At 43.8% G+C, this 25,473-nt stretch overlaps 1 protein-coding gene across 1 annotated transcript in view; it reads right to left on the reverse strand.

The window, feature by feature from the left end:
* Positions 1-2,927: 2,927 nt before the first annotated feature.
* LOC111966826 (zinc finger protein 385A) overlaps positions 2,928-25,473 on the reverse strand; it is a 36,273-nt gene continuing 13,727 nt past the window's right edge. The window contains exons 2-6 of the mRNA XM_023991776.2: positions 10,352-10,523; positions 9,418-9,753; positions 4,435-4,622; positions 4,154-4,240; positions 2,928-3,977 (exon numbers count right to left, since the gene is read on the reverse strand). Of these exons, the coding sequence (XP_023847544.1) occupies positions 3,705-3,977; positions 4,154-4,240; positions 4,435-4,622; positions 9,418-9,753; positions 10,352-10,523 (1,056 nt within the window). The 3' untranslated portion in view covers positions 2,928-3,704. The remainder of the gene's footprint in view (positions 3,978-4,153; positions 4,241-4,434; positions 4,623-9,417; positions 9,754-10,351; positions 10,524-25,473) is intronic.

A 25,473-nucleotide genomic window follows, 5' to 3' on the forward strand; every position in this document is an offset into this window, starting at 1 on the left:
ATAGTGATCAGATTAATTGCAATTAATTGCAAAGTCCCTCTTTGCCATGCAAATGAACTGAATCCCCCAAAAACCTTTCCACTGCATTTCAGCCCTGCTACAAAACGACCAGTTGACATCATGTCAGTGATTCTCTCGTTAACACAGGTGTGAGTGTTGACAAGGACAAGGCTGGAGATCACTCTGTCATGCTGATTAAGTTCGAATAACAGACTGGAAGCTTCAAAAGGAGGGTGGTGCTTGGAATCATTGTTCTTCTTGCACCTAAATCAACCATTTATTGGATCATCAAGAACTTCAAGGAGAGCGGTTAAATTGTTGTGAAGACCGTCTCCTAAAGTTGATTCAGCTGCGGGATCGGGGCACCACCAGTACAGATCTTGCTCAGGAATGGCAGCAGGCAGGTCTGAGTGCATCTGCATGCACAGTGAGGCAAAGACTTTTGGAGGATGGCCTGGTGTCAAGAAGGGCAGCAAAGAAGCCACTTCTCTCCAGGAAAAACATCAGGGACAGACTGATATTCTGCAAAAGGTACAGGMATTGGACTGCTGAGGACTGGGGTAAAGTCATTTTCTCTGATGAATCCCCTTTCCGATTGTTTGGGGCATCCGGAAAAAAGCTTGTCCGGAGAAGACAAGGTGAGCGCTACCATCAGTCCTGTGTCATGCCAACAGTAAAGCATCCTGAGACCATTCATGTGTGGGGTTGCTTCTCAGCCAAGGGAGTGGGCTCACTCACAATTTTGCCTAAGAACACAGTCATGAATAAAGAATGGTACCAACACATCCTCTGAGAYCAACTTCTCCCAAACATCCAGAAACAGTTTGGTGACGAACAATGCCTTTTCCAGCATGATGGAGCACAAATTCTGACAAACTCCAAGCATTGATTATGAAATAATGGGCTGCCATCAGTTAGGATATGGCCCAGAAGTTAATTGACAGCATACCATTGCAGATTGCAGAGGTCTTGAAAAAGAAGGGTCAACCCTGAAAATATTGCCTTTGCATCAACTTCATGTAATTGTCAATAAAAGCCTTTGACACTTATGAAATGCTTGTAATTATACTTCAGTATTCCATAGTAACATCTGACAAAAATATCTAAAGACACTGAAGCAGCAAACTTTGTGGAAAGTAATGTTTGTGTCATTCTCAAAACTTTTGGCCTCGACTGTAAACTAAGTTGACTGTGCCTTAGAACAGCTTGAAAAAGGAGTCCTATATCGACATAACCTGAAAGGCCGCTCAGCAAGGAAGAAGCCACTGCTCCAAAACCGCCATAAAAAAAAGCCAGACTACGGTTTGCAGCTGCACATGGGGACAAAGAGCATACTTTTTGGAGAAATGTCCTCTGGTCTGATGAAACAAAAATAGAACGGTTTGGCCATAATGATCATCGTTATGTTTGGAGGAAAAAGGGGGATGCTTGCAAGCCGAAGAACACCATCCCAACCGTGAAGCACGGGGGTGGCAGCATTATGTTGTGGGGGTGCTTTGCTGCAGGAGGGACTGGTGCACTTCACAAAATAGATGGCATCATGAGGTAGGAAAATTATGTGGTTATATTGAACCAACATCTCAAGACATCAGTCAGGAAGTTAAAGCTTGGTCACAAATGAGTCTTCCAAATGGACAATGACCCCAAGCATACTTCCAAAGTTTTGGCAAAATGGCTTAAGGACAACAAAGTCAAGGTATTGGAGTGGCCATCACAAAGCCCTGACCTCAATCCGATAGAAAATTTGTGGGCAGAACTGAAAAAGCGTGTGCGAGCAAGGAGGCCTACAAACCTGTCTTAGTTACACCAACTCTGTCAGGAGGAATGGGCCAGAATTCACCCAACTTATTGTGGGAAGCTTATGGAAGGCTACCTGAAAAATTTGACCCAAGTTAAACAATTTAAAGGCAATGCTACCAAATACTAATTGAGTGTATGTAAACTTCTGACCCACTGAGGATGTGATGAAAGAAATAAATGCTGAAATAAATCATTCTCTCTACTATTATTCTGACATTTCACATTCTTAAAATAAAGTGGTGATCCTAACTGACCTAAGACAGGGACTTTTTACTAGGATTAAATATCAGGAATTGTGAAAAACTGAGTTTAAATGTATTTGGCTAGGGTGTATGTAAACTTCCGACTTCAACTGTAAATAAGGTATTTCAGTTTTTTATTTGTAATACAATTGCAGAAATTTCWAAAAAACATTTTTTGCTTTTTCATTATGGAGTATTTTATGTATATTGATGAGGATTTTTTTATTTGATCAATTTTAGAATAAGGCTGTAACGTAACAACATGTGGAAAAAGTGATGGGGTCTGAATGCTTTCCGAATGCACTGTATCTACCTCAAATACCTCGTACCTCTGCATATTGATCTGGTACTTACTGTATTAATTCTTGTGTATTTTTATTCTTCTTGTGTTACTATTTTATTTTTAAACTCTGCATTGTTGGGAAGGGCTCGTACGCAAGCATTTCACGGTAAAGTCTACACAAGTTGTATTCGGCGCATGTGACAAATAAAATTGGATGTGATTTGATTCAGGCACATAGCAATGTCCCACTTTCCCTTTCCCTCTGTCTTCTTACAGAGAATAAGACTGAAAGTGGAGGTGGAGGAGGAAAACAACAGTTAAATGGTTTAAGTCCATCATTTTAACTGCATTCATTATTCAAATTTCTTATTGTGATTTCTTAAAAACATTTCCCTCTATCTTGATGCATTCACTACACATTTCTCCATTGAGTCACAGTGGGGTTTAGAAGCCCTCTTTCTTTCTTTCTTTCTTTCTTTCTTTCTTTCTTTCTTTCTTTCTTTCTTTCTTTCTTTCTTTCTTTCTTTCTTTCTTTCTTTCTTTCTTTCTTCTTCTTTCTCTTTCTTTCTTTCTTTCTTTCTTTCTTTCTTTCTCTCCTTTCTCTCTCTCTCTCTCTCTCTCTCTCTCCCTTCCTTGCCTCCTCTCTCTCACCTGATCTGACAACAGAGGATATATAGACTAACATCTATCATCCACAACACTAGCACATATATCTAGTACCTGGAAACATACAGTACAATGTACCTTGTGCCTTGATCTGCAGAGCAGGCACCTAATCTAGAACCTGGAACTACAGAGTGGGGTAGGTAGGTACTGCACTTTGATTATTGAACACCCCAACAGGGGTTTGCAGTAATGCACTATTGGTTCTACTGTACTATGAATTATGAAATATTACTAAGAGCAGAGGCAGCTACTGTGTCTAACCTAGTGTGCTTTTTATTTATTTTATGGAACTTATATAGCAGATGGCTTTGGGTGGGTGAGCACTGAACCAAAACTACAGAGATGTGGAGGAAACAGGAAACAGAACAGAGCTCAGTTTACTGAGTCAGCCATAGTTTGTATAGTTTGACCTATACTTTTTTTTTTGCTATACGTATCTCAGAGTCAACTAAATGTGGGAGGAGGATTGAAGGAGGGAGAGCATGTACAGAAAGTCCACCTGACTCTGTCATGCAACCTTCCTCTTTAAAACGACTGCAAGCCGTCAATCCTTTGCTTTGGAAGTTGTCGAATGAAGAAAGGTGGAGAGGGACAGGCATAGTCTTTCCTCCGTCAAATGTTTCCGTTTTAACATCTGTTGATTATCTATCAAGAGGTTTTCCCTGTTTACTTCACAGTGTGCTTCTTCCTGATTGGCCCCCGTCCCACCACCGTCAATAAGGGGAGAAGAGGATTGGCCCATGTGTGGTGCGCATAGGCCCAGGGGCGGGCCGTAAGAGGCTGAGGTGCGTGCCCTGTAGTGTGCTCTGTAGGAGGTGGTGGTGGGGGTGGTAGTTCTGAGGGTGAGAAATGGGACCAGGGGCACGCAGCTGAGCCAGCTGATTGGAGGAGGCAGCGGCTGCCATCGCCGCAGCAACAGCCAGGGGGCTGGGCAACAGTCCGTGGCCCAGAGTTTTTGGAAGGTCCTTTGAGAAGGTCAAGGAAGACTGTGAGATCCAGAGAGAGAAACAGTGTAAAGGTCAGAATGAGAAATGATAAAGAAGAGGCAGAGAAAGGGTATGCTGTCTATTTGGCAATCCAGAGCTAAATTACTTAATGATAAATTAATGATTAAAGGCATTGAAAGTATTGCTATAGCCTACAAAAAGAGTTGGATCATTACCACAAAGTCTGTGCGCTTCTTGTGCCGGCTGAGGAGGGGATTTGGCTTCCCAGCAACTCCATCCCGATGCCTTCGACTGGATATATGCTGGAGAACAAGAGAAGATGAAAAGTATAGGTGTAGAGTAAAGTTCCCTCTAGAGGCTGAACTGTAGTCAGTTTAGCATTTTCTCCGCTAATGGTTAAGGTTAGGATTTGGGGAGGGGAGGGGAAGCTGATCCTAGATCTGTACCTAGGGAAAACTTCCCTCTGGAGCAGTGGTCATGGTGGTCACTCACTCACCTGTTTGAGCTGCAGCTCAGAATTCACCCTCACGTTGCAGATCTCACAGTGGAAGGTGCGTTCCTGAGTGTTGGGGTCCGAGTGCAGCCCCCCTGCCTGCTCAGGGCTGGGGTTAGGGCCCAGCCGAGGGTACGCCTTGATGGGGCCCAGCCCACTCCTTGCCTCCAGGATGGTTTTGTGTTTGGTACCTGTCACCCATGGAGAGAGTGCTTTATTTGTACATTTTGTAAGTTAATATCCTATAGATGCCATCGGAGAGTAGTCTAATTCAGGCACACATTTCATGATGTTCTTGTTAATATCAAAACGTTGATATTTTATGTATTTTTTGTACTATTAAGAAATTAGGGGACTGAATGATTGTAATATGGAATAATCTACCCTGACCTTTGAACTATTTAACTATTTTTGCCAAAAATGAGATTTCACACCTGCCGACAAAGGACAGGAGCGTTCAGCCGCACTAGGTCACCCAGCAGCCAGGTGAGAATTTAGTTATTTTTTGTGTGTTCTTTTTAAGGTCGCGTATTTGTATTTGTATGTTCCTTAAACCATCATTTGTCTGTGGCTATCATTGTAATTAACCTAGTCCCCAGGTTATTTGGGGCGGAAGTGTGTGGTGAACAAGATCACATTGTAATTGGCCATAAAAAGGCCGAAGTATAATGAGTCAGAAAGTGTGGTGACATTGACTCGCCACTAGAGAGCTGTAGTGACACAGCCAAAAATGTTCTGGATTATTCAGCAGTTTTGGTAGCCTATATCCTCCTCTATTCTATCTGGTCATGTAGCACAAAACCATTCCCCCCATTTCTATTGTTCACTGTCATTTCACATTCAGCCCCTTTTGTCTCTTTAAAAAAATAAACATCTCTTCTTTCTCAGTCCAGTTAAATACTTCTTCTCACCCAATTCTACTCTCCTTTTCTCTCTTCATCCTCCCCTCTGCTGTACTGTTTCTTTCCTGATGTACAAGACCAAAAGTATGTGGACACCTGCTCGTCGAACATCTCATTCCAAAATCATGGGCATTCATTTGGAGTTGGTCCCCTCTTTGCTGCTATAACATCCTCCACTCTTCTGGGAAGGCTTTCCACTAGATGTTGGAAGATTGCGGCGGGACTTACATCCATTCAGACACAAGAGCATTAGTGAGGTCGGGCACTGATGTTGGGCAATTAGGTCTGGCTCGTAGTCAGCGTTCCAATTCATCCCAAAGGTGTTCAATGGGGTTGAGATCAGGGCTCTGTGCAGGCGAGTCAAGTTCTACCACACCAATCTCGACAAACCGTTTCTGTATAGACCTCACTTTGTGCACAGAGGCATTGTCATGCTGAAACAGGAAAGGGCCTTCCTCAAACTGTTTCCCCAAAATTGGAAGCACAGATTAGTCTAGAATGTCATGTATGATGTAGCATAAAGATTTGCCTTCACTCGAACTAAGGGGCCTAGCTCGAAACATTAAAAACAGCCCTAGACCATTATTTCTCATCCACCAAACTTTACAGTTGGCACTATGCATTGGGGCAGGTAGCGTTCTCCTGGCATCCGCCAAACCCAGATTTGTCCGTCGGATTGCCAGATGGTGAAGCGTGATTCATCACTCCAGAGAACACGTTTCCACTGCTCCAGAGTCCAATGGCGGCGAGCTTTACACCACTCCAGCCGACACTTGGCATTGCGCATGGTGATCTTAGGCTTGTGTGTGGCTGCTCGGTCATGGAAACCCATTTCATGAAGCTCCCGACAAACAGTTATTGTGCTGACGTTGTTTCCAGAGGCAGTTTGGAAGCTGATAGTGAGTGTTACAACCGAGGACAGGTGATTCTTTACTCATTACACAGTTCAGTGCTCGGCTGTCCCGTTCTATGAGCTTGTGTGGCCTATCACTTTGCGGCTGAGCCGTTGTTGCTCCTAGCCTTTTCCACTTCACAATAACAGCACTTACAGTTGACCGGGGCAGCTCTAGCAGGGCAGAAATTTTACGAACTGACTTGTTGGAAAGGTGGCATCCTATGATGGTGCCACATTGAAAGTCACCGAGCTCTTCAGTACAAGCCATTCTACTGCCAATGTTGGTCTGACTGCATGCTCGATGTTATACACCTGTCAGCAACGGGTATGGCTGAAATAGCTGAATCAACTCCTTTGAAGGGGTGGCCACATACTTCTGTATATATAGAGTATACACCCATCACCAGCACATGGTTATATTTCAAAAACTAGTTTTGATGTCTCACTTTGGGATATGCCTGGGCCTGTCCACAGGCTCGAATTAACCAATCACACACCATCTGTTGGAGACAGACAGGTCAAGTGGTGAATGAGATGAGCCCCTCTCTTCCATAAAGGGAGCCACCGCCCGCCAATTGGTCATTCTCGCCACTCTTCCTTGCGGAAGTGATTGCAGTCACAATAAGCTCTCTTCAGCTTGACTAAATTCCTGGTTTCCTACTTAACTGTTCTCAGAACGTGAGGTTTACACTGCCAAACGTAGAACTTCAGCTCCTGTTGATAGTTGAGTACCGACCGAAAGGTTTTCGTTTCGAGTAGAATTCATTTTCTACTTGTCAGTCTCCGCCTAGCTAGCTCCACATGGCTAGTTATCGAGGCTCGGTTAGCCCTCGCCACAAGGCTTCGGCTGCCTAAGTTAGCACACACTGTAAGCTTTTAGCCAAATTGGCTAACTAGTTGCAAAGCTAGCTAACCACACTAAGGGCTTGTTCCCGCCACAAGGCTTAAGCTAACCTGGCCAACTAGCTGCAAAGCAAGCTAACCACCCTAACAAAGGGCTAGCTCTCGTCCCAACGCTTAAGCTAACCTGGGTAACTTGCTACAAGGGCTGCCAATCACACCAACATTACAACCTGCAACACAGTACTATTGCTATCACTTTTCTCTCATCTAGTTCAAACCTACACTTACCTGTTCGTATTAACTAGAAAAACACCTATCCAAAGTCTAACTGCCACACGGGGCTAGCTACAGCTTGCCTTAGCAGGTGTAGCTGCTAGCTAGCTGACACACCACTATCCTCACGGCTGTAGTGTTCCCACACATCCCAGCTTGCTTTAGTCTCTACTAGCTAGCTGACGCCTAACTGAAGGCCAGAGCTTACACGTTGTTTTTACAACAAGTGGCTCAACCCCCACTACTGACCCCAGCTGGGGCGAGGTTATGGATAGCCTCGATTCCCTCCCCTCACTGTCTGACGACAGAGCGTTGGGGGAATATGAACTAGGGGATGACGAGGACGACAATGGGATTAATTTCATGGGTCTCCTCGACTTTGAGACGGAGATGAACGGGCTCTTCCCCCTCTCAACACCCAAGATCCCGCCCCCAAGATGGGGGAGCTGATGAATTCCTTTTGGAGTATGGCCTCCCCAACGTTTGCAAGCGAGCCGTGGCCAGACTTGAAATAGACTGGCAAGCTCCCTTGCGGGGCTTATATGATGGGAAAAGACTCCCATCCCGCATATCCCCCTCTAAGCAGCTCCTTCCCGCAGTCCCAGATGGCCTCAGAGAGATAGTGGGATAAGCCCCTTACCAGCAATATCCTGGCTAGGGGCTTCCCGAGCAATGACAATCTGGAAGAATCTGTTTTTTTAACCTTCTCATGGTGGAGCCGTCACTGGCTGACAATCTCCACCCCACACGGGGCGCTGCTAGCAGTACGGGCACTTACCTCCCTGGACTGAACGTTTTTCTGACACCATTTTCCATAAGAAGTACAAAGCCTCGGCCTTAACAATCACAGCACTTAACATGACCACTTTATTGTTGGCTTACCAGGCAAAGTTACTGGAGGATGAGAGGAAGCAACTGAATTCGGGAACCCTAAATCAGGACGGTTGGGATGAGATACAGTACCATGCATGATTATGGATCTAAACCTACGGGCCTCACGTAATGTCATCCAAGGCTGTGGTCGCGCCAGGAGCCTAGTGGTGGTGGGAGAAAGGGCACTTTGACTTGTCCAGCTTAACAGGCAAAGAAAAAGCTGACCTCCTGTATGCCCCTGTGACACGCAAGGAGTTGTTCACCCCCACAGTTGCCGCCATGCGGCAGAAGTGTGACATGCGAAAGAAAGAAGGTGAAGCCAACTTCTGTCTGCACTGCAAACCTGGGCCCCTGTGCATGTTTGATGTGACATTGATGGAAAATTCTCCTAACCCTAAGAAAACTGGAAATAGGAATGTTCTTGAAACATTCCCATGAAAAGGGTCTATAACATTAATATTGTATAATCTGAGAACCTTTTAACTGTGTTCTAGATAAGTTCTGCTTGACGTTGTTCACAAAAACATGCTAAAAATGTTTTCAGAATGCTAGAATGGTCTAACTAACAGAAAACTGGACACTCACTAAGGGAAAATTAAATTTTTACATACACTCTTATCCAGAGCGACTTACAGTAGTGAGTGCATACATTTTCATACTGATTCCACTTGGGAATCGAACCCACAACCCTGGCATTGCAAGCACCGTGCTCTACCAACTGAACATTACGGGTAACATTATAAAAATGTTCTCTCTCCCTAGAATTGTTAGCTGGGCTCACACTTCTACAAATGTAGAATCTCCCCAGTGTGTTTACATAACATAGGAAAAGCCCAAATGACTACATGTGTAACTAGTTATTTGACTCTGTATACATAAAGTTTTATGAACTGTTCATCCTTAAACATAACAGCCATATTCTGGTAAACTGGCAGTTTTATGAGGCAATATCAGAGATTAGGGTGTTTGGAAGACACATAAAATGTTGTGTTTGTAAACGCTCAAGTATCACTTTGTGTGGCTAAATTTGAGCTTGCTGAAAATATAGAATTTCCCACAGGAATACTGTCGGGATAATCTGTTTCACAATAGGAAACAGTTTTCCCTCCGAGATGGCAATATCTATCTAGGCCAGAACTCTCAATGACAACACTTTATTATACATTGCGTTATCAGTTCTCTTGATGGAATGAGCCTTACCTTTATTGTGCGCCTCTAGCTGAGAGAGGGAGTTGACGGCCACTTTGCACAGTGAGCAGTAGAGCAGCTTCTTGGCTTTGTCCTCCTCAGACTCCCCTGAAGAGGGGCTGGGGGCTGGGGACACTGTGTCAGGGGGGCCCACCATGGGGGTGTCCACCTGGGGGGGACCAAGGGCCGGGGAGGGGGTGGAGGTGGTAGACATGGGCGTACTCAGAGGGGGCAGGAGTGGGCACACAGGGAGCTGCATAGGGGTGTCTGGGGTGTCTGGCACAGACATGGGGATGGGGCTGGGTGTCATGGGTGAGCTGTTTGAATGTGGGTGGGGCTGGGAATCACCTGTGAACAGAACAGATAGTAATAGTAAATGGAACGTTTTCAACCATATTATGTAGATCACACCAGATAATAATATGACGAGGACGATAATGGTGGTCCTGCTACTGCAGCACCAGTATAGTAGTTTGTCTGACCCTACTGGGTCAAAACTCTGCCCCAGGGGGCCACACATCTGTCTCCCCCATCTGAAGTGAGTCAGGGTAGGGGGGGATACATGGGTCATGTCAGGTTATTCAGGTTGGAGAGAGTGAAAGGAAGGTCAGTAGTACAGCACAGTACTTTTAATGTTACTGTAGGTTAACCACTGTGTGTAGCACAGGGTCATCTGGCCTGCTAATTGAAGGAATGATGCCTGGGAACCTGATCCTTGTCATTCATGACAGAAGCGTCTCTTAGCAGACATCCACCTGTAACACTCTATTCTGTTTCACGCCCGACTTCTGACTAAACAGCTGTCCCTGACTGAAACATCTGTGTGTGTGTTTAGGTTATGTCTCTGTGTGGGTTCACACACAGACAGACAGGCACATATACACACGCACACACAAACATACACACGCACACATGTGCATGCGTGTACGATATAGAGCACACACACCCTGTTTGCTGGTGTCAGGTTCTGGGCTGGATGGTGAGGGGCCTGGTGGAGAGGGGGAAGCAGTGGGGGGAGCGGCCGGCTTGTCACCCTCCTTGGGGCGAGTCTTGGAGGTCTCGATGCCCTTTACCCTCCGAGCGTGCCGGTTCCCCTTATAGTGGGCCTCTGCCTGGCTCTGAGAATAGAACAAGGGGGAAGAGAGGGCATGATATTTCACATCATAATCCACATACAGTAGGTACTAATATTCATACACTTCATAGCAAATTCATGTACTGTAGCTGAGAAGCTTGAACTTGCCTCTCTGATACTGAGGCCAAATACCTGAGCAACATGCTAACCTGATATCTGTGTATATTGGGGGAAAATGATACCCAATCTGTAACAGGTGACATAATTCGCTCACCCCAATAGCAGCCTTAGCATGGTCATGGGACACCACTCACACCCTTGCTGTCATTTTCACACTGCGGTTGTGTCCTAAGCCCTATTTTACTGTTTAGTACAATATCTGTCATCCACAGGCTTATTTATTGAGACCCAGTGAGGTCAGTGGAGTGAACTCTAGCCACAGTGTTGACTGGACATCTCTCAATAGATGGCTTTAGGCTGTCACATAATGTCACATTCTGACCTTAGTTCCTATTTTTATGTCTTTGTGTTAGGTTGGTCAGGGCGTGATTTGGGGTGGGTAGTCTATGTTCTTTTTTCTATGTTATTGTATTTCTGTGTTTGGCCTGGTATGGTTCTCAATCAGAGGCAGCTGTCGATCATTGTCTCTGATTGAGAATTATACTTAGGTAGCCTGTTTTCCCCATTTTGGTTGTGGGTGTTTATTTTCTGTCTTAGTGTATGTTCACCTTGCAGAACTGTTTTGTTTTTGTTTTGTCCTCGTTGTTATTTTGTTTAGTGTTCAGTTTATTTAAAATATGACGAACACTTACCACGCTGCATTTTGGTCCTCTTCTCCTTCACCAGACGAAAGTCGTTACACATAAGCCCTGTGCTGTCCTTGCTCGGTACCTGCCTGTCCCTACTCTGTACCTTCCTGTCCCTGTGGCTGGCTGGCTGGCTGGCTAGAGCACTCTTCAGCAGTTCAGCAGATCAATTATGCCTTAATCTCTCATTCATTTATCACTGAGATCCCCAATGTCTGCCCTGCCTGTCGCTGTCATTAGAGCTGAAGTTTTTATAACTGTCCTCCCTCAAAACAAAATAGCACACAGCAGCTGAGCAGCACACACTCTCTGTAGTTTGTCATCAATGTGAGAACTATTTCAATGTTCTATAAAACAAATATACAATCAACATGTTAGATTAGAACGTTATAAAGGGGCAATCTACAGTTAATCATTTTTTGAGTTATAAATTAAGCATATGTAACCATTGATTCTAGAAGAATGGAACTTATAAATGCCTCAAGCTTAGTTCAACTGTCAAAACCCATCAGAACCCAAAATATACAGTGCCTTCGGAAAGTATTCAGACCCCTTGACTTTTTCCACATTACAGCCTTATTCTAATATATATATTTTTTATATTTTTTATATGCTACAGGCTTGGCACAACTGTATTTGGGAAGTTTCTCCCATTCTTCTCTGCAGATCCTCTCAAGCTCTGCCAGGTTGGATGGGTAGTTTTGCTGCACAACTTTTTTTTAGGTTTCTCCAGAGATGTTCGATCAGGTTCAAGTCCGAGCTCTGCCTGGGCCATTCAAGGACATTCAGAGACTTGTCCCGAAGCCACTCCTGCTTTCTCTTGGCTGTGTGCTTAGGGTCGTTGTTGGAAGGTGAACCTTCGCCCAAGTCTGAGGTCCTGGGCGCTCTGGAGGAGGTTTTCCACAAGGATCTCTCTTTGTACTTCGCTCCGTTCATCTTTCCCTTGATCCTGACTAGTCTCCCAGTCCCTGCCTCTGAAAAACATCCCCACAGCATGATGCTGCCACCACCATGCTTCACCGTAGGATGGTGACAGGTTTCTTCCAGACTTGACGCTTGGCATTCATGCAAAATACTTCAATCTTGGTTTCATCAGACCAGAGAATCTTGTTTCTCATGGTCTGAGAGTCTTTACATGCCTTTTGGCAAACTCCAAGCGGGCTCTCATGTGCCTTTTACTGAGGAGTAGCTTCCGTCTGGACACTACCAAAAAGGCCTGAATGGTAGAGTGAGTGCTGCAGGGATGGTTGTCCACCTGGGAAGGTTCTCCCATCTCCACAGAGGAACTCTGGAGCTCTGTCAGAGTGACCATCGGGTTCTTGGTCACCTCCATGACCAAGGCCCTTCTCCGTTTGGCTGAGCGGCTAGCTCTAGGAAGAGCCTTGGTGGTTCCAAACTTCTTTCATTTAAGAATGATGGAGGTCACTGTGTTCTAGGAGACCTTCCCCAGATCTGTGCCTTGACAAAATCCTGTCTCGGAGCTCTACGGACAATTCCTTCAACCTCATGGCTTGGTTTTTGCTCTGACATGCACGGTCAATTGTGGGCCTTACATAGACAGGTGTGTGCCTTTCCAAATCATGTCCAATCAATTGAATTTGCTTCAGGTGGATTCCAATCAAGTTGTAGAAACATCTCAAGGATGATCAATGGAAACAGGGTGCACCCGAGCTCAATTCCGAGTCTCATAGCAAAGGGTCTGAATGCTTATGTAAATAAGGCATTTCTGTTTTTGATTTGTAATAGATTTGTGGGAAAAAATAGTGTTTTCGCTTTGTCATTATGGGGTATTGTGTGTGTATTGATCAGGAACAACATTTATTTAATCATTTGTAGAATAAGGCTGAAAGTAACAAAATGTGGAAAAAGTGAATGGGTCTGAATACTTTCCGAATGCGCTGTAGATACATGTATCTGTTATGCATCTGGCAATGTATACTGAACAGAAATATAAATATAAAATATAAACAATTTTACTGAGTTACAGTTCATATAAGGAAATCAGTCAATTGAAATAAATTCATTAGTCCCTAATCTATGGATCTCACATGTTGTGTGTGGACCCCAGGAAGAGTAGCTGCTGCTTTTGCAACAGCTAATGGGGATCCTAATAAAATACTAAATACCAAATACCAAAGGAGAAATGTTCACTAACAGGGATGTAAACAAATTTGTGCACAAAATGTTTGTGCGTATGGAACATTTCTGGGATACTTTATTTCAGCAGATGAAACATGGGACCAACACTTTACATGTACTGTTTATATTTTTGTTCAATATACAGTATCAGTTATTCCAGGGTTTTTCTTKGTTTTTTCTTTTTTACATTATAGAATAATAGTGAAGACATCAAAACTATAAAATAACACATATGAAATCATATAGTAACCAAAAAAGTATTAAACAAATAAAAATATATTTTATATTTGACATTCTTCAAAGTAGCCACCCTTTGTCTTGATGACAGCTTTGCACACTCTTGGCATTCTATCAACCAGCTCCATGAAGTAGTCACCTGGAATGCTTTTCAATTAACAGGTGTGCCTGGTTAAAAGTTAATTTGTGGAATTTCTTTCCTTCTGAATGCGTTTGAGCCAATCAGTTGTGTTATGACAAGGTAGGGGTGGTATACAGAAGATAGTCCATATTATGGCAAGAACAMCTCAAATAAGCAAAGAGAAACGACAGTCCATCATTACTTTAAGACATGAAGGTCAGCCAATACGGAAAATTTCAAGATCTTCAAGAGCAGTCGCAAAAACTATCAAGAGCTATAACGAAATGATCTCTCGTGAGGACCGCCACAGGAAAGGAAGACCCAGAGTTACCTCTGCTGTAGAGGATAAGTTAATTAGAGCTACCAGCCTCAGAAATTACTGCCCAATTAAATGCTTCACAGAGTTCATGTAAAAGACACATCTCAACATAAACTGTTCAGAGGAGACTGTGTGAATCAGGCCTTCATAGTTGAATTGCTGCAAAGAAACCACTTCTAAAGGACACCAATAAGAAGAAGAGACTTGCTTGGGCCAAGAAACACGAGCAATGGACATTAGACCGGTGGAAATCTGTCCTCTGGTCTGATGAGTCCAAATTTGAGATTTCTGGTTCCATCCACCGTGTCTTTGTGAGACGCAGAGTAGGTGAACGGATGATCTCCACATGTGTGGTTCCCTCCGTGAAGCATGGAGGAAGAGGTGTGATGGTGTGGGGGTGCTTAGAGGGCCTACAAAAGGGGGGCCGACAGTTGCCCATCCCTGAGATAGATAATACATTTAAGATACTTTAGGGTGATTTGGACATGAAGCCCCCCTACCACTCATAATGAGAGAGTAACCCCTACCACTCCTAACAAGAGACCAATCCCTACCACTACTAACGAGAGACCAACAATGATCTCAAGAGTACTGACCATACTCAAGGACATGAACAAGACCCAATGTATACATGGCGCAATGCTGAGAACCCTAATGTGGTAGCGAGATGGTAACACAGTGACAGCAGCACATCCCGAGGGGGCTGATTTCCCTATGAATACTTCCAGAATTTGGAGGCGATCGAGCATAAGTTACTCGACACCACTTTCCTGAATGGAGTGGTAGGCAGGGTTGGGGTCAATTCCATTTCAATTCAGGAAGTAAACTGATTTTCCAATTTCATCTCATAGGAGGCAATGAAAAAATAAGGAATTTGAATTTCAGTTTACTTTCGAAATTGATTGAATTAAAAAGTAATTGACCCCAACCCTGGTGGTAGGTACTATTAAAGGGATATTTTACTCAAACTCTCTTTAAAATTTTGGTTTATTAGTTCTCTGTTAATACAATCCCAAAAACCTTACATGTTAGTAGTCACATTTTTAAGAGAGCACATTCAGTACAGAGCAAATAGTGTGATGATGCTATAGACGAAGCACCAGACGCATGATTTGATTTCTCAAGAACAACGACTTGGTCATCCAGTACCATTTTTAATTAAAAGGCTTGATGATGAGTTGTTTCGTTGAATTAAGGGTGTGTGTTAAGGCAAAAACTAAAAAGTGCACCCCGTTGGGTCCCCAGGACCAGGAAACACTGCTGTACTGAATATGCTCTATCTTGAAAAATTGTCTGTTGACATGCACATTTTTTGGAATTGTATTATTAATTTAGGATTATTTGGACAAGAAACAAGAAAAATACAAATGTTTTTATCATTGACTTGCATTGAATTTGTGCTACAAATTCTGAAAAGTTAGCATTTGGAAACAGCCAGGTAAATAAAACCAAAGCATAGATTGCTGTCATACATTGTCAAAAGGCAGCTCACAGGGTAAGGGAACCAATGTGCAAATGTGTAATTTGGTTGAACTATCCCTTTAATTGGAGTTCCTGCAGTGCATTTGATGTGCTATAAATACACTTTTTAACTTGAAAGAAAACCATGCTTTTGTCATCCTCTTAAGGATCCACCCTTTTTTTCAATTTTTGCATAAAATGACATACCCAAATCTAACTGCCTGTAGCTTAGGCCCTGAAGCAAGGATATGCATATTCTTGATACCATTTGAAAGGAAACACAAGTTTGTGGAAATGTGAAAGGAATGTAGGATAATATAACACAATAGATCTGGTAAAAGATAATACAAAGAAAAAAAACGTTATTCTGTATTTGTTTTGTACCATCATCTTTGAAATGCAAGAGAAAGGCAATAATGTATTATTACAGCCCAGGTGCAGTTTAGATTTTGGCCACAGTTGGCAGTAGTGTATGTGCACAGTTTTAGACTGATTCAATGAACCATTGTATTTATGTTCAAAATGTACCTAATTTGTTTATTAATAACTTTTCATGTTCAAAATTGTGCACTCTCCTCAAACAATAGCATGGTATTATTTCACTGTAATAGCTACTGTAAATTGGAATGTGCAGTTAGATTAACAAGAATTTAAGCTTTCAGCCAATATCAGATATGTCTATGTCCTGTGAAATTTTCTTGTTACAACCTCATGCTAATCGCATTAGCCTACGCTAGCTCAACCGTCCCGTGGAAGGGACACTGATCCCGAAGAAGTCTTAAGAAAGCAGTTTGGGCAGCAACATCTGGGGCCCACAGGGAAATGTTGACTGGGTGAACCTACAGGTCGTGTTGAAAACATTTGCACAGGAGGACTTCAGGAAGACTTCAGGAGACAAGGGGAGTCGCTCAAGTTGGATTTAATTTGTTTTAATTTACCTCAAATATTGCGTGTAGGCAATTAGCCAGACAAAACCTGCTGATTTATTCAATAAATAGTGGCTGAATTTATCCTCAAGCCGACTTGTACTTATATCCTCATGTTTATAAAAAGCAGCTAAATACGGTATATTGCTATAGATCAGTGGTTCCCAAACTTTTTATAGTCCCGTACCCCTTCAAACATTCAACCTCCAGCTGCGTACTCCCTCCAGGGTCAGCACACTCTCAAATGTTGTTGTTTGCCATCATTGTAAGTCTGCCACACACACACACTATACGATACATTTATTAAACATAAGAATGAGTGTGAGTTTTTGTCACAACCCCGGCTCGTGGGAAGTGACAAAGAGCTCTTATAGGACCAGGGCACAAATAATAATATAATAATACTAAATTATTTATTTATTTAACCATCTTACATATATAACCTTATTTGTTCATCGAAATGTGTGAATAACTCACCACAGGTTAATGAGAAGTGTGTGCTTGAAAGGATGAACATACATCTGCAATGTTGGGTTGTATTGGAGAGGGTTTCAGTCTTAAATCATTTTCGACACACAGTCTGTGCCTGTATTTAGTGCTAGTGAGGGCCAAGAATTCACTCTCACATAGGTACGTGGTTGCAAAGGGCACTAGTGTAACAGCGCGATTTGCCAAGGCAGGATACTCTGAGCGCAGCCCAATCCAGAAATCTGGCAGTGGATTCTGATTAAATAACATTTTCACAGAACCACTTGTTGCAATTTCGATGAGGCTCTCTTGTTCAGATATCGGTAAGTGGACTGGAGGCAAGGCATGAAAATGATAAGGAATCCAGTTGTTTGTGTCATCCGTTTCGGGAAAGTACCTGCGTAATTGTGCACCCAACTCACTCAGGTGCTTCGCTATATCACATTTGACATTGTCCGTAAGCTTGAGTTCATTTGCACAAAAAAATCATACAATGATGGAAAGACCTGTGTGTTGTCCTTGTTAATGCAGACAGAGAAGAGCTCCAACTTCTTAATCATAGCCTGAATTTTGTCCCGCACATTGAATATAGTTGCGAAGAGTCCCTGTAATCCTAGATTCAGATCATTCAGGCAAGAAAAAACATCACCCAGATAGGCCAGTCGTGTGAGAAACTCGTCATCATGCAAGCGGTCAGACTGTTTTGCTATCACAGACTGGAACATGTTCTGGGATTCTTCCGATGGCATTGAGGAGTACACCACATCAGTCACTGGCTTTATCAATAAGTGCATCAAGGACGTTGTCCCCACAGTGACTGTATGTACATATCCCAACCAGAAGCCATGGATTACAGGCAACATTCGCACTGAGCTAAATGACAGAGCTGCCACTTTCAAGGTGCGGGACTCTAACCCGGTAGTTTACAAGAAATCCTGCAATGCCTTGCGACGAACTACCAAACAGGCAAAACGTCAATACAGGGCTAAGATTGAATCATACTACACCGGCTCCGGTGCTCGTCTTATGTGGCTGGGCTTGCAAACTATTACAGACTACAAAGGGAAGCACAGTGACAAGAGCCTACCAGACGAGCTAATTCACTTCTATGCTCGCTTCGAGGCAAGCAACACTGAGGCATGCATGAGAGCATCAGCTGTTCCGTACGACTGTGTGATCACGCTCTCCATAGCCGACGTGAGTAAGACCTTTAAACAGGTCAACATACACAAGGCTGCGGGGCCAGACGGATTACCAGGATGTGTGCTCTGGGCATGTGCTGACCAACTGGCAGGTGTCTTCACTGACATTTTCAACATGTCCCTGATTGAGTCTGTAATACCAACATGTTTCAAGCAGACCACCATAGTCCCTGTGCCCAAAAACACAAAGGCAACCTGCCTAAATGACTACAGACCCGTAGCACTCACGTCCGTAGCCATGAAGTGCTTTGAAAGGCTGGTAATGGTTCACATCAACACCACTATCCCAGAAACCCTAGACCCACTCTAATTTGCATACCGCCCAAACAGATCCACAGATGATGCAATCTCTATTGCACTCCACACTGCCCTTTCCCACCTGGACAAAAGGAACACTTATGTGAGAATGCTATTCATTGACTACAACTCAACGTTCAACACCATAGTACCCTCAAAGCTCATCACCAAGCTAAGGATCCTGGGACTAAACACCTCCCTCTGCAACTGGATCCTGGACTTCCTGACGGGCCGCCCCCAGGTGGTGAGGGTAGGTAGCAACACATCTGCCACGCTGATCCTCAACGCTGGAGCCCCCCAGGGGTGCATGCTCAGTCCCATCCTGTACTCCCTGTTCACCCACTACTGCACAGCCAGGCACGACTCCAACACCATCATTATGTTTGCAGACGACACAACAGTGGTAGGCCTGATCACCGAAAACGACGAGACAGCCTATAGGGAGGAGGTCAGAGACCTGGCCGGGTGGTGCCAGAATAACAACCTATCCCTCAACGTAACCAAGACTAAGGAGATGATTGTGGACTACAGGAAAAGGAGGACCAAGTACGCCCCCATTCTCATCGATGGGGCTGTAGTGGAGCAGGTTGAGAGCTTCAAGTTCCTTGGTGTCCACATCAACAACAAACTAGAATGGTCCAACGCACCAAGACAGTCGTGAAGAGGGCACGACAAAGCCTATTCCCCCTCAGGAAACGAAAAAGATTTGGCATGGGTCCTGAGACCCTCAATAGGTTCTACAGCTGCAACATCGAGAGCATCCTGACTGGTTGCATCACTGCCTGGTACTGCAATTGCTTGGCCTCCGACCGCAAGGCACTACAGAGGGTAGTGCGTACGGCCCAGTACATCACTAGGGCTAAGCTGCCTGCCATCCAGGACCTCTACACCAGGCGGTGTCAGAGGAAGGCCCTAAAAATTGTCAAAGACCCCAGCCARCCCAGTCATAGACTGTTCTCTCTGCTACCGCATGGCAAGCGGTACCGGAGTGCCAAGTCTAGGACAAAAAGGCTTCTCAACAGTTTTTACCCCCAAGCCATAAGACTCCTGAACAGGTAATCAAATGGCTACCCGGACTATTTGCATTGTGTGCCCCCCCCCAACCCCTCTTTTACGCTGCTGCTACTCTCTGTTTATCATATATGCGCAGTCACTTTAACTATACATTCATGTACATACTACCTCAATTGGTCCGACCAACCAGTGCTCCCGCACATTGGCTAACCGGGCATTTGCATTGTGTCCCGCCACCCACCACCCACCACCTGCCAACCCCTCTTTACGCTACTGCTACTCTCTGTTCATCATATATGCATAGTCACTTTAACCATATCTACATGTACATACTACCTCAATCAGCCTGACTAACCGGTGTCTGTATGTAGCCTCGCTACTTTTATAGCCTTGCTACTGTATATAGCCTGTATTTTTACTGTTGCTTAATTTCTTTACTTACCTATTGTTCACCTAATACCTTTTTTTGCACTATTGGTTAGAGCATGTAAGTAAGCATTTCACTGTAAGGTCTGCACCTGTTGTATTCGGCGTACGTGACAAATAAACTTTGATTTGATTTTAAGTGAAAATGATGGTCAGTAAAGAAAATGTTAAGCTCGTCTCTCAAATCAAAAGAACGTGTCAATACTTTGCCCCTTGATAACCAGCGCACTTCTTTCTGTATGTTGTAAAAGCATTACATGGTCGCTGCCCATATCATTGCATAYTGCAGAAAATACACAAGAGTTCAGGGGCCTTGCTTTAACACAGTTAACCATTTTCCCCGTATTGTCCAAAACATCTTTCAAGCTGTCAGGCATTCCCTTGGCAGCAAGATCCTCTCGGTGGATGCTGCAGTGGCTTCGYGAGCAACTGCTTGCACGCGCGTTACCACTCCACTATGTCTCCCTGTCATGGCTTTTGCACCATCAGTACAGATACCAACATGAGCCACATTAATGTGACTGGATGTTAATTATTTGACTAGGCTACCTGTATTTGACATTGTGTTGTTATTTCGCTGAACACTAGATGGTTTAATCTTATTTTTGGCAGTGAAACGAGGCRACTCAGGTGAGAAAAAAACCTCACCCAAATGTATAGCACCGTTATATATATATATAAATGTTTGAACATTTTTATTGGCGTACCCCCGACGGCATTGCGCATTTGGGAACACCTGCTATAGATAGTACACTGCATAATGAAACAATCCCTAGTAAGCTAGTGTTTTGAGGGTGGACTGATTGTATTATTTTTTATTAATAGACTTGTTTTCTTCAACTTTCCAAGCTGGGAGAGAGCGTGAGGACAGCTCATTTAAAGAAAAAATATCAACATTTTTTATTTAACCAGGCAAGTCAGTTAAGAACAAATTCTTATTTACGGCCTACCCCGGACCAATTGTGCGCCGCCCTATGGGACTCACAATCACAGCCGGATGTGATACAGCCTGGATTCGAACAAGGGACTGTAGTGATGCCTCTTGCACTGAGATGCAGTGCCTTAGACCACATGTCATTCAGGTTCAGGTAGCCTATACAGGACAGTTGTATATTCAAAAAATTGGTAGCTGATTAGTATGCTGTTGCATCGGAAATAAATGTTACAATCTGCAATCTGTAATTACATTATTACCACCATGAAATGTTAGGCTTAACATGAGAAAATTAAGACCAATTATGCCTACCAATAAACATGTATCCATTAGCTAAAGCAAAGCCATACAGGCCCTGGCACTACAAAAAACACATTGATTTGATAGGCATGCAGCCACGTAGACATGTCGCAATTTCAGCACCATGAACAACGATCGGTAGTCGATACTTTGTGAGTAGCTATCTGGCTGACACATTCAATTTTATTTTATTTTAGAGGGGGTGTGGACAGCTACAAGGCTATTAAGAGAGTTGGGTCTTGGAGGCACTGGGGGGGGTGAGGGTGTTATCAACAAGGCTAGAGGGCTGCTGGGACATGTCAGGGATGCCTCCCTAAGCCCCAGGCAGTATTTACTGATGACAGAGGTACACATATAGCCCCAGTCCTGATTGGCGATGACAGAGATGCACATATAGCCCTTCATGTGTAAGCCAAGTCCTCGGAAGGTCTTATTTAGGCTCCTGCTCCCCAAAACCCACAGATTAGAGATGAAGGAGGGTTGTAAAGACGCCACTTAGCAACAGCTATGTGCACTAAAGAGACAGACAGAGAGAAACACTTGATGCTCTCTCTCCACTTTCTCCATCATTGCCGCTCTCTCGCTTCTCTCCCACTCTACTTTCACTGTTGGTTGTTTTCCTCTCTCTCTCTTTCAGATTATAAACCCCTTATCTCTCTCTTATTCTCTCTCTCTTATTCTCTCTCTCTCCTTCGCTCTCATTGATGGTCCTCTCTGAGGGAAAGCTTTGGTTCTGAAGCTCTGTTCCTGACCCAGTGTTTGGGTCTTGTGGGATCAATGAAGGTCAGCTATCAATTACAACAGAGCAGAGTTGACAACAGAGAGGGGAGACGGACAGGGAGACATGAAGAGGGGACAGAGCAGAGAAAGTCTAGAAAGAGATTAGAAGGAAGGAGGAAAGAGAGATATTTAGGGTCATTGAAGTCATGGGAAGAACTGAATAGTTATAAAATAGTACATGATGTTTGGAATAGGCTGAGAAGGGTTATGAAAAGAGTGTATGAAAAGTAGGATTTAAGATGAATGAGGGAATAAGAAGCATGGGAAAGATTTAAAAGAGAAAATGAGAACGAGATAATTTCCCTGAAATCCTTTTCTCTCTGAGCAGGATGGGGCTTTGATGTTTTATCTATAAAGCAACAAAGGCAGAGGAACCAGAGAGAACTGGTCTAGCAGCCAGATCTACTGTACAGCCTACAGGCAACATGATGGAGGACAGAGTGGGTGGGAGAGGAGAGAAGAGGGAGGATGAGGGACAGAGAGAAATGCAGAGGAGACAGAGACACAGGAAGTACGCCAGAGAGAAAGAGAGATGGAGAAACATGAAGATTTATGAAGAGGCAGAACAAGGAGAAGAAAGCACCCACTGGGTAAAAACGTTGTTTCCAATGTTGTTTCCATGTCAATTCAACCAAGAAATGAAATATGTTGACATTGAATCAACATGGAAAAAGTAATCAACATAAGGGAATTTTGTATTTTTTTCTCCCAACTTTTAACCTAAATCCAAATTGATTTCACGTGAGTTGACAACTCAACCGAATGTAAATTAAAACTAGACGTTGAACTGATGTCTGTACCCAGTGGGCAGGGTCTATTTTAGGGACTGAGAGTGACAAGAATGAAAGGGAAAGGGGGGATAACTAGTCAGTTGTACAACTGAATGCCTTCAACTGAAATGTGTCTTCTGCATTTAACCTAACCTCGGTTACTGGCCCAACACTATAACCACTAGGCTACCAGGGAGGGGGGGAGAGAGAGAGAGAGAGAGAGAGAGAGAGAGAGAGAGAAGAGAGAGAGAGAGAGAGAGGAGAGAGAGAGAGAGGAGAGAGAGAGAGGAGGAGTGTGGGCGCTGACGATGTCGAAGATAAACGGTGGATGTGTTTAGGGGAGAGAGAAAGGAGGCTAGAGGGGCGAGACGAGAATGAGAGAGAGAGAGAGAGAGAGAGAGAGAGAGAGAGAGAGAGAGAAGGTGTCCTGCTTTGTGGTGCTGCAGTGGTGACGATGGCCAATGCAGCACAGTCAAGATGCGTGTGACGTCAGTCTTGCAGCAGAGAGAGCCGGGGCTGAAAGCTGACAGCCTAATCTGTCCTCTGTGGCTGGTGGCTGCTTTGAATGAATTGCAATTTCATAATTACCCGATGTGGCCATACATTACATTATTGTTGGCAGACAGTGTGATACGCTTGCCTCCGCATTGCGCATATTAATCAATCCAGATATTTTGGTTTGTGTTCAGCTTCAGCCTTTAATTGACTCTAGTTTAGCAAATTCTTAAGTTTAATGGCTTAGCCAGTATTGACTGACAGAAAATGCAGTCCAGGGTGTTTTCTCACTTTGTTCCCCAATTTGTGTGAACTCAGTGCAGTTCGCTTAATTTTTTGTCCAGTGTGAACACTCCAAAGGAACTCAGACCCTTCAAAAGAGCCCCCGAAATTCCACAGTCTGGTTCCCTTTTTTAGGGCAATGTGAACACAAAGCTCCCCAGGTTTGCTTGTCATTGCTTGTCCCGCACCACACACTAGACTACTGCAACACTGTTTCACCTGCCATAAACCCACTCACATTGGTGCCACAATAGAGAGAAGATGATGATGTGCAGGTTTGCTGAAAAAACGGGTGCTGTTTTTGGTTATGGCCTATTGATTATCAATTGTTAAGGATGCACAGAAATTCCAAAACGTGTGGAGTTTTTAGTTCAGATTATTTGTTTGCAATATGTGATCTATAGGCTAAGATAACTTTATAAGCTGTTTATTCGATTGTAGGGTTTGAATAGTGTGAGACAAATTTGGTGAGAATCACAACATATGGTACAAAATCAATTCTAGCTCTTAAAGGGGCAGTAGCCCGTGTACAATTTTTGATTACAGCATTATTTAACATGCAGTTATTCTTCTGCTATTTATTCTGTTACCAATAATATGTACATGTTAATAGTATCTTCTGATTACAATTACTATGTCTCACCTTTAATTAAATGCAATCAATTAGCTTACAACATGTAAGTAGGTACTGTATATATGGCTGTCCGATAACACATTCTGATGGAATGGCTTGTCCTGCACTTTGTAAAAACCCAGAGTGCATTGAGGGAATGTTGGAAAAAGATCTTGGTTCCTTTCTAAACATAGCAATGTGAATGCAAAGAGGACGGTCCACAAAATAGGTGAAGTGAACTGGCAAAAGAGTTGAGTCCTCATTCAAAGGCAAGGGCACTGTGAATACAAAGAGCTTTTTTTTTTACCCCACAGTTCACTTTAAAGAAGACTGAGATCGGTTCTTTTAAAGAGGACTATATGTTAAAATGCCCTCAGTGAGAGTGCTGACTGTACTTTATTTTGAATATTTATAGAAACTAGTCTTACCGTTTATAGCATTAGGAAAGTATAGAAAGTATGATATAGTGTCTAACCCTGCTTTTGAAATGCAGTAGTGCTGCATGAAGAGCACCTCAGGTACTTAGTGAGAGCAGTGACACCTAACCATAGAGGTAGACCATGTGAGAGGGGGTCCACGGGAGTGGGGTTAGAGCAGTGACACGGGAGAGAGATCCCTAAGAGAGCGAACCAGGCTATTGCAGGGGTGGCCAGTCCTCTATCTGGCTTGTGCCAGGGTGGAAGATTATAACAGAACTATGCCTAAGATGTTCAAAAATGTTCATAAGTGACAAGCAGTGGTCAATATAATAAATGACATAATTTCAGTTGGCTTTTGCATGAGCCCGAATCATCAAGAGCCGATCATTTACTACATCTTAATGGTGATCAAACATTCACATCTGGGGAAGGGGAAGGGGAAGGGGAAGGGGAGAAGGGGAAGGGAAAGGGAAGGGGAAGGGGAAGGGTATATAAACAGAAAATCAGGCTTTGCCTCAGATATGACCATATCTCCACATCTGTTACAAGGTGAGAGGACCATATAGAAAGGAAGAGGAGGCGACATTAATATGTTTTGTACAGTACAATAACACATAAAGACATGCCATCAAACTGAGCAGTGGATAATGTGAGGACTTCACATTCAATTGTGTACAGAGCTGAGAGCTTCTGTCTTTATGACGTTTTCAGAAGGCAGTCAGTGTCAAAAGCACCTATCAACTGTCAGACCCCCCTCTCTCTATTGGAATGTGTGCAGAACCATCCGAGATCCTAATCACTTTTCCATGCCGATGGAACAAACAGCTCAGAGTAATCCCCAAAGGGCCAACACACGCGCGCCGCGGCGCCACCACGCACACACACACACACACACACACACACACACACACACACACACAACACACACACACACACACACACACACACACACACACACACCACGACACACACCAAACAGCCACA

The sequence above is a fragment of the Salvelinus sp. IW2-2015 genome, linkage group LG1, assembly GCF_002910315.2.
Source record: "Salvelinus sp. IW2-2015 linkage group LG1, ASM291031v2, whole genome shotgun sequence".
NCBI classification, from domain to species: domain Eukaryota; kingdom Metazoa; phylum Chordata; class Actinopteri; order Salmoniformes; family Salmonidae; genus Salvelinus; species Salvelinus sp. IW2-2015.